General features: G+C 37.9%; 1 protein-coding gene across 1 annotated transcript; it reads left to right on the top strand.

Moving 5' to 3' along the window:
• Positions 1-1185: 1185 nt before the first annotated feature.
• On the top strand, positions 1186-7496 carry LOC129273701 (D(1) dopamine receptor-like). Its single transcript, XM_054910766.2, has one exon. The coding sequence runs from the start codon at positions 1610-1612 to the stop codon at positions 2987-2989; it is 1380 nt and encodes a 459-aa protein (XP_054766741.2). The 5' UTR covers positions 1186-1609; the 3' UTR covers positions 2990-7496.
• The last annotated feature ends 7848 nt before the right edge of the window (positions 7497-15344 follow it).

The following is a 15344-nucleotide window of genomic DNA, read 5'->3' as shown; positions in this document are numbered from 1 at the left end:
TCCCTTTCAACAATTGAATCCTGAAACCAGTAGCAAAGTAAATAAAAGCACTGATTTTTCATTAGAGCAATTGGACAAACAAAAGGGAATTTATGAGCATTTGAATGTTGAAATCCGTATGTTTTGAACATCGTCCCTTCGGCAGTTCGTCCAGGATGCGTTATGTCAAAATTGCACAACTCCCCCATTACGTTTGTAATTTTTTTTTTAATATAAAGCTTAACTATAGATCAGCTGTTTTTTATTTGACAATAGATCAAGTTTTGAAGAAAAATATGAATTTCATGAACAAAGAGTTAATAATTCATCATCATCATCAGAATGAGCAAAAATTGATTTTAGGTGTATACTTTCAGTGCACAAAATGGGAGAGATGGACATGTGTGACATCACAAATCTTGGTCACATTTCCAAACATGAAGATTCTTCGAAAGAATTCGAAAACATCAGAAGAAATAACAAAATACACCTACTACCGGGAAGAGGGGGAAAAGGTGAAGTTACCTTCAGTAAGAGAGAGGGGGCGAAGAAGACGGGGATAGATGATAGAAAGTTAGCTTAATGAATAGGCCTGAAGCTACTCTGTGCTAATAACACGGCTTAGCCAAACAGAATGGGATCTTCCTTCGTTCCCTCATCTCCACCGGTCGCCTCTCGCAACGAACGTTTGTTTCACTTTGTTAAGACAAGGTTTGTCGGAGTGCATCCAACGCTTGCTACGATAGAGTAACATCCCTTGTTGTTCAGAACTAAATGTATACACGAGTCTTTTATACAACTGTGGAAGTTTAATAGATATAGATGATGAAAGAGAGACTAAGTTATATTCGAAAATGTTGAGGTGCTTTGTAGTGTTTCCGAAGATACCACCTGAAAATTAGTGTCTATCATCATATCATTAGGCTACTCAAAGTCAATGATGTATTCTCTCTTTCCCCTTAAGGTTCATGGAAAGGCATCTACCCATATCGTTGGGAGCTGCATTACAGCTTTTCCTCGCTGGGGAGGAAGAAAATGCCAAACCGCGTTGTCTATTTGAACTTTTTAGCCAGCTCTCATCAGTTTCAATTCGCACTCTTCACAATAGCCTCAAGTATAACGCTCGATCTCATTACTGTCCCTCCATCTAACATCGGTTTAACATTACACGGCATATTCCAACTTACAGCCTTCTCCTTTTCTCTGTTTTTCCCCTTTCCCATCTGCAGGTCTTGAGCAGGCGTTTCGTGCTTTTTAAAGAAGCTTCACACGGCAGAAAACTATAGACAGCGTTCGAACTGTTGTTGCCTGCAGGACAAACCAGACGATCAGCCACCGTCGTATTCTACAAGCTCTCCAAACCCAAAAGAGCATGGTGGATTTCACACTTCAACTGTTACGTCGCATACAAGTACGCATCGATACGTCTTCGCCGTAATATCAAGCAAGTTCTTATTGAATTAAAGACGGATCAACCCGAACCTGCACAGAGTGTTTTATTTCGTCTCTGACTTCCTTTAAACTTGAGTGTTGTCAAACACCTTGTAAAGGGTAAGCGACACGATGAATTAAATATATAATCTGCACTGCTCTTGGTAGAATGATTAGTTTGATCAAGGAATAGCCTGTAATGGGAGATCGCCGCTTGGAGCTACATCTTTCAAAAAGTGCCTATGCTATGGATGACACGACCATGGACGGATCTACTGAATCGTATGGAGACGATTTTGGGGACGATAATGATACCACAAACGAAACCATTGCTGTCCACTCCACGCAAATCGGGGCTGGTATGGCACTGGCTGTTGTCACCTTGGCAACAGCGTTCGGAAATATCCTCGTGATCGCAGCCGTGATGTCGTGGAGGCGCCTCCGCGTGAAACAGACGAGTTGGTTTATTGTTTCGCTAGCCGTGTCTGATGTCTCCGTCGCGTGTCTCGTCATGTCTTGGAACGCTGTCTCGTACACGCTCGGTTACTGGCCTTTCGGATTCTTCTGTAGAGTCCACGTTGCATTGGATATCATGATATCTACAGCCTCTATTTTGAACCTTTGCGTCATAGCCGTTGATAGGTATTGGGCAATCACGAAGCCCTTTGAGTATCAAGAGAAAATGACCAAACGAAGGGCATTGATCATGATCGCTGTCGCTTGGATTCTTTCTTTCGTTCTTTCATTCTTACCAGTATTCAGTAACATCCATACCGTACCAAATAGTATGAACTCTTTGGAGCTGGATCCTCCACAGTGCATATTTCTCCTCAACCGGTACTACGCCGTCATCAGTTCTTGCATTAGCTTCTACATCCCCTCTGCCATCATGATCGCCATTTATGCACGGATTTTCCGCGAGGCTCGTCGGCAAGAAAAGCTTATCAGGAACCATAACACACCCATGGACTCCAATCAAAGGGGTGAGCACAAAGCTGCAAAAACTCTAGGAACAATCCTTGGTGTGTTCATCTGTTGCTGGTTGCCATTCTTCGTTGTCAATTGCATACTTCCATTTTGTCGAACCTGTGTTAGTGACAGTGTTTTCCAAACAGTACTTTGGTTGGGTTGGATAAACAGTAGCCTTAACCCTCTCATTTACGCCACCAATCGTGAGTTTCGAAACGCGTTCAAGCGTTTGTTGTGCCGTCAGAGGTTTCTGCGGGAAAGGACTCTCCAATATAGCACAACAACTACGCTGCTGACGCACCTAGGTAATGGCAAAATAGACTCGAATGAGAATGAGCGGAGAAAGAATAATCACCTAGAGACGAACCTCAAGAGGGAGGAGGCTTGTAGGGCCGCTCCTCCTGCTCCACCTCCAGGTGGGGGCAGTGGTTCGGCATCTCCTTCCAACCCTGGAACTCCGCGGGTGCTACGAGTGGTATCAGATGCTGCAGTTGAAGACAACACAGGTACAGAGAGGGATCCTTTGAGGCAACAGGATTACCCGGAGAGGAACGTTGGGCATAGATTAGCACAGTACAAAAGACTAGGCTCAGAGCATGCAAAGACGTAATGAAAGCTGGATGATATATATATCTTTGTGTTTTTATACATAATTTATATCTCGTAAATTAATCATCAAATGCGTTTTAGTTTTTCTAAACAACTGTGAAATTACTACGTATATGACTTTTTAGTGTCCGTTTATCATTGACATAACAGTACGTAAAGACAGTCGGCGGATTATTGCATTGAAACCAAATATACTAAAAGGGATGGCTCGATTGTTTGCAATGTTGAGACAAGCTATACGAACTCACCAAAAAACACCTATTGAGAAAACTTTGTTGAGACACAACAGAGCTTGTTCTCCTGTTTTATTTATGTGGCTTCAACTGATGGCATCGAAGAATTTCACAGATGTATTTTTTATACGATTTTATATTATATTTATTTGAAAGTTGTAAATTATGCAAGCTAAATTATTGAATGTTTTACCCCCTTTCAGTAAATATGAGTCCCGTTATCCTCTGTCAGAATTTCAATGCCTCAAAGAGTTCATATGGTTGAATACGTAAGACCAAACTTATATGCTCCCCTCCATGTCTCAATCCTCTATGAGAAGTGGGACGGTCGTATATTAGGTGCTAGTTGTAACGTTCATATAACATAATGCAAAGTAAACCGTGATTATATATTCAAACTAGACATTCAAATCCATTCTGTTTGTATCACAATCATTATTGTTATGTCACGAGTGTGGGAAATACGAGTGCTGTTACGAAAGATCAATAGTGAAGATTACTTTGTCTTTTTAAGATCTGTAACTGTCTATACGCCCTGAGGCATTGAAAATCTCTTTAAAATCGTATCAAATGAAATCATTAGGAGAAATAATACTTTCTAAGTTAAAATATGTTTGGTACACTAAGGTACATGTATGTCCGGATTATTGGCCAATGTTATGCAACACTAAAAAAAATACATGTTAACATGCGTCATAATTTTCAACTAGCGATGAAAGCATACATTTTACATGTTTTATATTACGTCACTTGAAACCTTCCAATGTCCATCATTTACCAACATGGCTTGCATCATTACAAAAAGAATGTCCATTGCCGAATGTAAACTATGTTGTTCCTGGAGCTGAGACCTATTTTCCCTTACCATTTTCAAGAAGTCGTTGTGGCAGTATCATTAATTCCTAATTTTAACCTTAGCGTTAGAACGTACTTGTTTATCAATTATGAAGGAATCAATCTGTAACGATAACAAGTGATTTATCTCATATGAGTGATATTACTACAACTTCAATTTAAAAATAAAAACGGTGAGAAAGTCTAGAAGTCTAATTCATTACAATAGCCTAAATCATTACTATGATTGCAATTAAGCAATGGCATAATATTCAATATTAACATTACTTGTTCAGGCTTAATAGTACACTTTTTGAAGTGGTGCACAATGCTGTATGCTTCCAACTTGTTTAAGTGATATGCATTGAACAACTGTGTTGTATATTGTTGTTTAATCAGTTATGAATGTTGATATAAAACAAAAGATTTGTGGCAAGTAATTCCTTTCGTATTCAGGGCGGCATAAACAATAAAAGGAAAGAAAGAAAAAAACATAGAATATATATATTGAAAAGAGAGGTCTCGGTCTGTGTATAACTCATCTTATTCTAATGGGCCATAGAAAGTCACCTGACACCTCTCCCATTCCTTTCTTATCAAAATACTTTGGTGTCGCCCCCGTTCGTATTCCGTATTTCGAGTATATGATTTAAAAAATATCTAATTAAAAGTAATGACCCTGTAATTCAAATTGCATGTGTGTTTATAACAGGTAATCATTCCCAGCCTCACATGGCTGCCCAAAATAACCATACCGTTTTACTGTAGATTTTGGTTGCAACAAATTTCGATACAGATACGATTCTTAAGTTATTAATTGAGTTGTCATTTCGATAAGAAGAAAAATAGTGAATACACATCGTATCCATAGTGAAAAGTTATGTTTTTTATTTGCAGTTCATTTCCAGAGTTCAGTTCGATTAGCATAGAATCACGTGCTTCCGCTTTCAAGATCAATCGTTCTATAATCGTTATCATGACCTCCAATTATGCTTATAGATTGCTTTCAGTGGGGTGATCATGTTATCCAATGTTTTCGATAGATCAGGGGCCGTACTCTGTAAAAAAAAGATATTAGGTAAAATTTTTACCACCACGAGAGAAATAATGTGTCCAACCAATTTGGGGCAGTATTTTACCCAATGCGGGAAGCATATTGTCTCCTAAGATTACAAAATTAGCAGTAATTACTTTAGAATGGGCAAAGTTTTCAGCACACTGGATAAATAAAATGCCCAAAAGAAATGCCCAATGTTGGTTGGATACATAATTACCCTCATGGAGTACTTTTACCCAGTATTTTTTAGAGTGTATACATAAAAAAATTCAACAATTGTTATAACTTTTCTCATTATAAATTGGCCAATAGCTCTTTTACTAGAGCATGTAGAGTGTACGTTGTAATTATTCGAATAATCTTAAGGTGAAGTCAACAAAAAGTTAGCATTTAAGAGAGAAGTTTTTACATATAATTTTCTTTTCGAATGATCAATGTGCATGGTAACCAAAGGTCAAATCAATTTAATAGTTAAATTCACGGAATAACTATTCTGATTCATATTGAAATGTATTTTTTTTTTTTTTTTTTAATGGTAAGCCCTCCAAATTTCCATTAGCAATGTCCTGTCCTGCAGCACCTAAACTGAAAAAGAAATATTTTGTGGCATTTCAAAATGATGTTCCTTTTTTTTGTCTTTTTAGGATTGCATACGAGCTATTTGAATGCAAGTATTCAGGGATTTAAGTGGGGTTTGGTGAATTGCTTTGATTTTGGGCCGGGTAATAGCTGAGGTATTTTGCGCATTCAGCAAAATTCAACATGCGAACCTTCGTCGTTTACAACGTCTTTTATACATACGTTACAAAGTATTCATTGCTCAAGGAGAGACCGAAAAGGGTCACCCCGAAATGACAGTACTTTTCAAATCTGACACATTCGAAACGAGCCCGGATTCGAGATTCAATTTGCGGTGGCATTGCTTTGAAATATCTCCGTTTTAGCCGCAGACAAGGAGGAGCTGGCCATTCATTACCGTGGCTTTGTGCGGCAAGCTTCCGCGGGTGGCTTGCAGGTGACAGGCCGCTAAATGGGAACTTGTCCAAAGTCAGAAATGGAAATTGATTTGTTTATGAAAATGCGAGATTGGGCCTTGTCATGACCTAGACTTATCAAAAGCGATTGCTTCATGTTTCCTTTCCTTCAAGTCTCATATCAATCTTGTGGGATCAGTTCGGTAAAAGTCCTATGAAATAAATATGATTACTAAGATTGGATATGAAGAGATGTTCGTTTCTTCAATATTTATTGTACCCCTTCCATCCGCTAAATGGCGCCATCTGTGTTATATAAAGAACATTATAATTATTTATCTGTCAATGTTAATTGATAATCAATTAACAAATTTTATTTTGATATGAACACCCTCCCATCTCTTGTTGTTTAATAGTGGCTTGAAGAAATGTTTCGCGTTGCATGCTGCTAAAAACGACTGGATGAAAGTACCTTCAAGAAAATCACTAGTATTCATATTTATTTTCATCCCAATATTTGCGCCGATGAATCATAATTTAAACATGCCAAAATGATATCACAAAGGGGAAATAGGAATGAAATAACTTTCCCGCATGTATTCAAGTCTTTGGACTGTGTCACCGAGATAAAAAAAAATGACTAAAAATCCTACGTAAATTTCCAGATGCTGTCGAGACGGTGTCTCTACAATTACAGTTGATCGTGCTCTGAGTATGCAAGCTAATCTGCATTATTGATGTTAGTTTTTATATAATTTTGTCCTTACGCCTACCCCCCCCCCCCCGACATCCAAGCCCAGCCAAAAATCTCAGTTTGTGAATAAAACTCATTTGTCACAAGCAATTGCACGTGCGGCATGTACGATCCAATAAAATTCCAGTCCAGTGAAACGTGTTTAATGTAAACTATGGTTTAATTTCTTGATTATTAATCTACAATCCTATAACGAAGAAAGATCATGTGGAAAACGTCTGAACATATCCCATTGCGGTGGCACTACTTCGACAGATGTAGGCGTAGTTAGCAATTTAATTTCAACGAGGACTGTAAAGATGATTTTATGTCTGAAATTGTATTATTAAACTAATAAAAAAACTTCCATCTAACTTCGATCTTGTGTGAAAAAATGTAAATTTATGTAGTGGGTGGGTGTAGCGTTATCTAGAACCAGTGCACTCGTAGTCTCTCTCTCTCTCAGACCCATGTAACAGTTAGTTTTGTGAATTTTCTTCTCTTTTTTCATTAATATAATTATTCTGGATAAACTGTGTGAAGGAACGTCTAACCCTCCTGATGTGTGTGTCGTAAATTGTTCAATTGGTTGTTTCAGTTGAAGTTTTCATTTTTACCACAACGGCAATAAATATTAACCTAATGGCTCCTTTTTGCCAAAAGGGAAACACAGCTAACATATTCTTGGTTATTGTGTTTGTGTTTTAGAATGCGATGTCGCTACTCATTTTTATATATAATATTGTGTGTGTGTGTTTTTTTTTTCGAAATCCGTTTATTCGATTCTTGATGATGATAATGATGATGATGACGATGTCGATGATGATGATGATGACGATGATGATGATGACGAAGATTGTGGTGATAATGATGACGATGTCGATGACAATATTGATGAAAAGATGACAATCCATTATTTTAATAGACATTTAATGAAATACTCCCATAATTTGCTGTGCAGCGCCAGATCGACGAGGCTCTATCCCTTTAAACGTTGAACACCAAACAGGGTAGCAGCAACTCCTATCTTTTAACGTCTTTTGGTCTGACTCGGCCGGGGTTTGAACCCCCGACCTCCCGGTTGTGAGACGGACCCTCTACCAACTGAGCCAACACCGGTATGATGATGATGATGATGACGAAGATGATGATGGCGATGTCGATGATAATGATGATGACTATGATGATATAATGACGAAGATGATGGTGATGATGATGATGATGATGATGATAATGATGATAATAATAACGGTATTCTTACCCAGGGTAGCCACTTCACTTCCGAAAACTGTTCTCCCAGCGGGCCCTGCTATTATTATACGGCTAAGCTAGGCTACCTATTCAGGTGCACACAGCTTTTTGAGGAATTACTTCCTGCCGGTTACCAATGTATCTCACCTGGGTCGAGTGCAGCACACTGTGGATGAATTCCTTGCTGAAGGAAATTACGCCATGGCTGGGATTTGAACCCACGACCATCTGTTTCAAAGTCCGGAGATTACTCCACTGGGCCACGACGCTCCACATATGATGATGATGATGATGATGATGACGATGATGATGACGATGTCCATGATAATGATGATGATGATAATGACGAAGATGGTGATGATGATGATGATGATGATGATGATGATGGAGGCAATGATGAGGATATGGTGACGGTGATACTGATGATGGTGATATGATGATGGCATTTATCATGATCATGATGAGGAGGAGGAGGATGCTGGAGGGATCTCTTTTTCAGGGACAGGGGCCATGGCACATGTATGAAAAGAAAACAAAAAACAAATAAAGAATTAAGAAAAAAATAAGGATAAAATCGCCTTGTCATGTAATTTGTATTAATTACGTATTGAATGAGCCTTTTATAATACAGAGAGAATAAATCAATTCTTTTTATAATAGAAAGAATAAATCGACCTCATCTTTTGTTCACCCCCCCCCCCCCTCCCAACAGCTACTCTGTGTTGGCGCCGCTATGAGCACGGTGATCATTGTAGATAACTTGTTTTGAATCGGAGCAATGATTGTATATACATCGGTAATGAGGGCTAACTTCTGGGACATAATTCTTTCATATCTAATTTAGATGACCCTCTAGGGTAGAACTTGGTTATTTGGTGCATTTATCAAAACGAACAACGTCATTCTGCTCCATTTTGCATGAATTAATCTATATTTATATTCGATGCCGGCTGGGGAGCGTATCTGTTGATTACAGAAATGATGTTGATGTCGGGATGCCGATGATAAATGTTGAGGAAGAGGAGGAGAGCGAGGTGGGCGGGAGGAGCCGGAAGAGGAGCAGGAGGGGGCAGGAAGATCAGAAAACAAGTTATACTTTGATTTAAAAGGATTTCGTGCAACAGGTATTTCGAAAATAGGTATTTCTTATTCGCAGTGTGAACGTGATTTACGTTTGATGGCGACGAATAATAATGTGGATTTTCATCTGCACTGCCTGCACATGTATATCTTTTGGATTACATAAAACTGTCAGCCACACATTATATAACGATAAACTATATAGAACCCGAAATCCTACCAATTAAATGAAAAATAAATGATGAAAATCATGCATAAAATGAAGATGAAAAGAGAAAAGAAAACAAAGAATTATATACTGTACAACAACTGGTTATACAAGGGGAAATAATAAAAGGGGTTAATCCTGTTCACAGCCCTGAAACAGATGTCTACTAGTTAAATTACAACATTCACGACAGTACACTATCCGATGAACTTTTGAAATGGGTGATGAGTTTTCTGAGTAACATCCTGGACAACCGGAGGTTGTCCATGCGTGCTCGCCGGCAGCTATTCAACATGACGATAATGCTTATTACAAGGAATATTCTCTGAGAATTAAAGATACAAAGAGAAATCACAGACGAAGTAGGTGAAGACCCCCCCCCCCCCCCTCCCCCTCCCCTTCCTTTCAAGTAATTACCTTCTTTGCCGAATCCCGGCCTGGCATTAATGCAAGGATCCGTCGTGGGGCAGTTCGGGTAAATCCCCTTTGTCCCCTTTGGGATTTGGTAATCCTCTCCTACCTTTTGCTCATTCGGAGGATCACCTAGCAGGTGGATTTAACCCATATTATTGGTATTCTCCAATCATGCGGGGTAGGGAGGGGGAGCTCCTGTAGTTCGATGGGTTAGGGTGGGCGGCCTTTCGTAATCGGGTATAAATGTCGATAAAAGGGCGTAGACGAACGCACCAAATAATGGGATGGGTTCGGGAGATGAAAGGATTTAAGACGACTAAAAAAATTTTTTTAAAGGGAGCAAAGCGGGCGATCTTGTCGTGGGCGTACTTTTCACATCTTCTTAAAGTGAAATTGAAGGTTTACATACACACTTTTTGATAATTTTGTGAAAAATTTCAGGTTTTCAAAATGTCTGGGGCGGCCAACTGTCTTCTACGCCCCACCCCCTCCCCAGCTGAGTACGACCATGCTTCAAGATATTATCCTCTCAAAATCTTCTTTCCATCGCTCTCCATATATCCTGGCGATCGGAGGAGGTGTACCCTCCCCCCCCCCCCCCATGCCCATACCGCATCTACTGAGAAGTAACAGACGAAAGAAGTCAACTTCCCAATTGAGGGGCGGTGTAGTCATGGTAACTCATACGCATTAAACAAAAGAAGACAGAGAGAAATTGGATTTACGTTGCAGTGCTGAGCCTGGAGTGTAACTGTAAAGTAGGATATGTTGGAAAACCAAGATATATGGGCCGATTGGAGAAAACAATTGAGTTTTCAGAAACGATCGCAGAAAAAAATATTTAAACATGGGAAATTCCTGTAATTCTAATTTACAAACTTCTCAGGTAAAGACTACTGCCTACACAATTGTAAACTTCTTTGAATACCCAAAGGTGGAGACTATCCCCCCCCCCCCCAAAAAAAAAAAAAAGAGTTTAGTTGAACGTTTTTCTTAAAATGAATCGCTCAATATTAAACCAATTGGATTTAATGATTGATGTTTTAAGTTTTTATGACCAAGGTACCGATAGTCCACGAATATAGGTTCTAATTTTAAAAATCTTTTCCCTTTCCGTGTTTACACTCTAAAAAATATTGAGTAAAAATGCTCCATGAGGGTAATTATGTGTCCAACCAACATTGTGCATTTCTTTTGGGCATTTTTATTTATCCAGTGTGATGAAAATTTTGTCCATTCTAAAGTAACTGCTGCATATTCTTTTAACCTTACTGGTCAATATGCTTCCCGCATTGGGTAAAATACTTCCCCAAATTGGTTAAACACATAATTACCCTCGTGTTGGTTAAAATTTTACTGAATATATTGCACAGTCTGCACGTCTCATGATTAGCAGTCTTGTTTATCCTTGTAGTGGGTTCGAATCCTAGCCATGGCGTGTTTTGCTTCAGCGAGAAATCTATCCACACTGTGCTGCACTCGACCAAGGTGAGGTGAATGGGTACCCGGCAGGATTAATTCCTTTCCCTGCTTGAATGCACTGAGCGTTGGGGATGGTAGTTTGAGCTACAGCAGGGGAAACGATAGCAGCGCTTTGTCTCCTCAGGCAAAAAACGCTATACAGTGCGTATCAAAAAAAGTTTACACTTTGAAAAAATCCTGTAAAATTATACATTTGTAATATTCTGAAGATTTTTCCACATTTTAACATTGGTACAGATCCATTTAAGCAAATGACGATATAACTGTCGAAAAATATGACCGCTTGAGTGAGCAACACTTACTTTTGAAAAGTTAGTGAAAAATGATTTGCGCAGAACTTTGAAATAGTTATGCGAATAAAAGTAGACCTTAATCATGAAGCACACGTGGAATTTAGCTAGTAAAATTGATTTGAAGATATATTTTACCTTTTTTGATTTGTTTCCTTGCCCAAAATACTTCGAAGAGTGCATTTTGCCCCACCCCACTCCCCACACACCGAGGCCTATATGACGATATTTGCTTTACACTGAGCTGTGATTTACATGGAATGGCTTAAGCCTGATTTTCATTTTGTTAATCATTGCCAAGCTTGGAAAAAGTGACTGGAGAAACAAGTATTGAATGAAAAATGAAATGTAAGCCCACTTTAAATGATAAAAACTTAGTGAAAAAATGTGGGAGATGTCTGATATAAACTTTTGTTCAGAATTAGTTATGTCCTCAGATCCAGCTGGCACGAAAAGGGTAAAGGTTGTGCTTACTAAGTGTTGAAATTTCAATTTGGGTGGCAAAATTGTTACAAAATGCTTGAATGTATCCGTTTTATTTCAATTGACTAAAAGTGCAAGGGAAATGTATGATAAATGTTTCGCAGGGTAAGTTTGATTTCGCCCTTTCCCCTTGACACAGCGTGAAAACGAGCATTTCTGCGCAAACAGATTTCTGCGAGCTTTACAAAAATGGACAGTGCTCACTCAAGTGTAACATTCTGACAAAACTTTTACTTTCATTGGATAGATGAGACCCAAACCCAAGATTATATGTGGAAAAATTACCCACATGTTGTATATTTTTTAATTCCCAGTGCTTTTTCAAAGTGTAAACTTTTTTTTGATACGCTGATTTTCCGGTCCGGTGCATAAACGATTTGAGGGGAAACGTTTATGAGCATGCTTGACCAAAAAATAAATGCCTTATACAGTGCGTATCAAAAAAAAGTCCTGTAAAATTTTACATTTGTAATATCCTGAACATTTTTCCACATTTTAACATTGATACAGATCCATTGAAGCAAATAACGATATAACTGTCGAAAAATATTTCCGCTTGAGTGAGCACCACTTACTTTTGAAAAGTTAGTGAAAAATGATTTGCGCAGAACTTTGAAATAGTTATGCGAATAAAAGTAGACCTTAATCATGAAGCACACGTGGAATTTAGCTAGTAAAATTGATTTGAAGATATATTTTACCTTTTTTGATTTGTTTCCTTGCCCAAAATACTTCGAAGAGTGCATTTTGCCCCACCCCACTCCCCACACACCGAGGCCTATATGACGATATTTGCTTTACACTGAGCTGTGATTTACATGGAATGGCTTAAGCCTGATTTTCATTTTGTTAATCATTGCCAAGCTTGGAAAAAAGTGACTGGAGAAACAAGTATTGAATGAAAAATGAAATGTAAACCCACTTTAAATGATAAAAACTTAGTGAAAAAATGTGGGAGATGTCTGATATAAACTTTTGTTCAGAATTAGTTATGTCCTCAGATCCAGCTGGCACGAAAAGGGTAAAGGTTGTGCTTACTAAGTGTTGAAATTTCAATTTGGGTGGCAAAATTGTTACAAAATGCTTGAATGTATCCGTTTTATTTCAATTGACTAAAAGTGCAAGGGAAATGTATGATAAATGTTTCGCAGGGTAAGTTTGATTTCGCCCTTTCCCCTTGACACAGCGTGAAAACGAGCATTTCTGCGCAAACAGATTTCTGCGAGCTTTACAAAAATGGACAGTGCTCACTCAAGTGTAACATTCTGACAAAACTTTTACTTTCATTGGATAGATGAGACCCAAACCCAAGATTATATGTGGAAAAATTACCCACATGTTGTATATTTTTTAATTCCCAGTGCTTTTTCAAAGTGTAAACTTTTTTTTGATACGCTGATTTTCCGGTCCGGTGCATAAACGATTTGAGGGGAAACGTTTATGAGCATGCTTGACCAAAAAATAAATGCCTTATACAGTGCGTATCAAAAAAAAGTCCTGTAAAATTTTACATTTGTAATATCCTGAACATTTTTCCACATTTTAACATTGATACAGATCCATTGAAGCAAATAACGATATAACTGTCGAAAAATATTTCCGCTTGAGTGAGCACCACTTACTTTTGAAAAGTTAGTGAAAAATGATTTGCGCAGAACTTTGAAATAGTTATGTGAACAAAAGTAGACCTTAATCATGAAAAACGCGTTGGATTTAGCTTGTAAAATTAATTTGAAGACATCTTTTACCTTTTTTAACTTGTTACCTTGCCCAAAACACTTCGAAGAGTGCATTGCGCCCCACCCCATTCCCCACACACCGAGGCCATCGTGATGATATTTGCTTTACACTGAGCTGTGATTTACATGAAATGGCTTAGGCTTCACTTTCATTTTGTTAATCATCGTAAAGCTTGGGAAAAGTGTGGAGAAACAAGTATTAATGAAATATGAAATGTAAACCCACTTTAAATGATAAAAACTTAATGAAAAAAATGCTGGAGATGTCTGATATAAACTTTTGTTCAGATTCAGTTATGTCCTCAGATCCAGCTGGCACAAAAAGGGTAAAGGTTGTGCTTACTAAGTGTTGAAATTTCAATTTGGGTAGCAACATTGTAACAAAATGCTTGAATGTATTCGTTTTTATTTCAATTGACCAAAAGTGCAAGGGAAATGTATGAAAATGTTTCGCAGGGTAAGTTTAATTTCGCCCTTTCCCCTTGACACAGCGTGAAAACGAGCATTTCTGCGAGCTTTACAAAAATGGACAGTGCTCACTCAAGTGTAACATTCTGACAAAACTTTTACTTTCATTGGATAGATGAGACCCAAACCCAAGATTATATGTGGAAAAATTACCCACATGTTGTATATTTTTTAATTCCCAGTGCTTTTTCAAAGTGTAAACTTTTTTTTGATACGCACTGTATAAACCAAGATGTTACTTTTATTATTAGTATTATTTTATTATTATTATTGTCATTATTATCATTATTATCATCATCATCATCATCATCATCATCATTATTATTATTATTATTATAGTATTGTTTGAAGATCTCTCTCTCTCTCTCTCTCTCTCTCTCTCTCTCTCTCTCTCTGAATTTCTTCAGCATTCAATCAAGTACTTGTAAGGGTTATTGTCGATCAATATGGAAAAGTTATATATTATTTGAAAGCTTGGGACGTGCGTTTACAAGCTCAATGAAAATAAATTTAAAAAATGGGGGAGATTTCAGTTCGTAGTTCCACTCTGCGCATGATCAGAGGAAGGTCATTTGTACTAAAGTGACATGGTGGTTTAAAATTTAATGAGATAAGCACCAAATTCGATGTCTTGATTATTCATATATTCTTTTGAATTGTGTTTTTCATTCACATCCACAAAAAATGCGTCCACGAATGACTGGTATATTTCACAGTTTGCCAAGTACATTGTTCAACATCCTCTAGTATGCATTCAAAGTAGAAATGCAACAAATAACTTCATAGAGTGTTCATGTGTGCTATTATAGTCACCTGGTCTATTCAATTTCTTCATCCCGCTATGTAAGGCATGCATACGTAATCTCTTGCTTTGAAATCTACCTATCTTAATGAAAGAAATGAAAGGTCATTTGACCAAAAATTGTCCCAGAAGTAACTACGAACTGGTCTATTATTTTTGGTTTGGGGGTGGCTGGTTACATTATACACTCGACTGCGTTCACTAAGAACGATGTAGGTTCAGGACCTTTCATTCACTGACATTTCTCAAATGAGATTCATATTGCCCCTGGAAATTCAATCTATTCTGCAATCATTATTTGATTGAAC

The sequence above is a fragment of the Lytechinus pictus genome, chromosome 12 (genome assembly GCF_037042905.1).
Source record: "Lytechinus pictus isolate F3 Inbred chromosome 12, Lp3.0, whole genome shotgun sequence".
Classification (NCBI taxonomy): domain Eukaryota; kingdom Metazoa; phylum Echinodermata; class Echinoidea; order Temnopleuroida; family Toxopneustidae; genus Lytechinus; species Lytechinus pictus.
The sequence above is the reverse complement of the archived record's forward strand: the minus strand, read 5'-3'. Positions and strand labels throughout refer to the sequence as shown.

Coding starts and splice junctions, on each gene's coding strand:
- LOC129273701 (XM_054910766.2), top strand. CDS start 1,610: ATGGGAGATCGCCGCTTGGAGCTACATCTTTCAAAAAGTGCCTATGCT.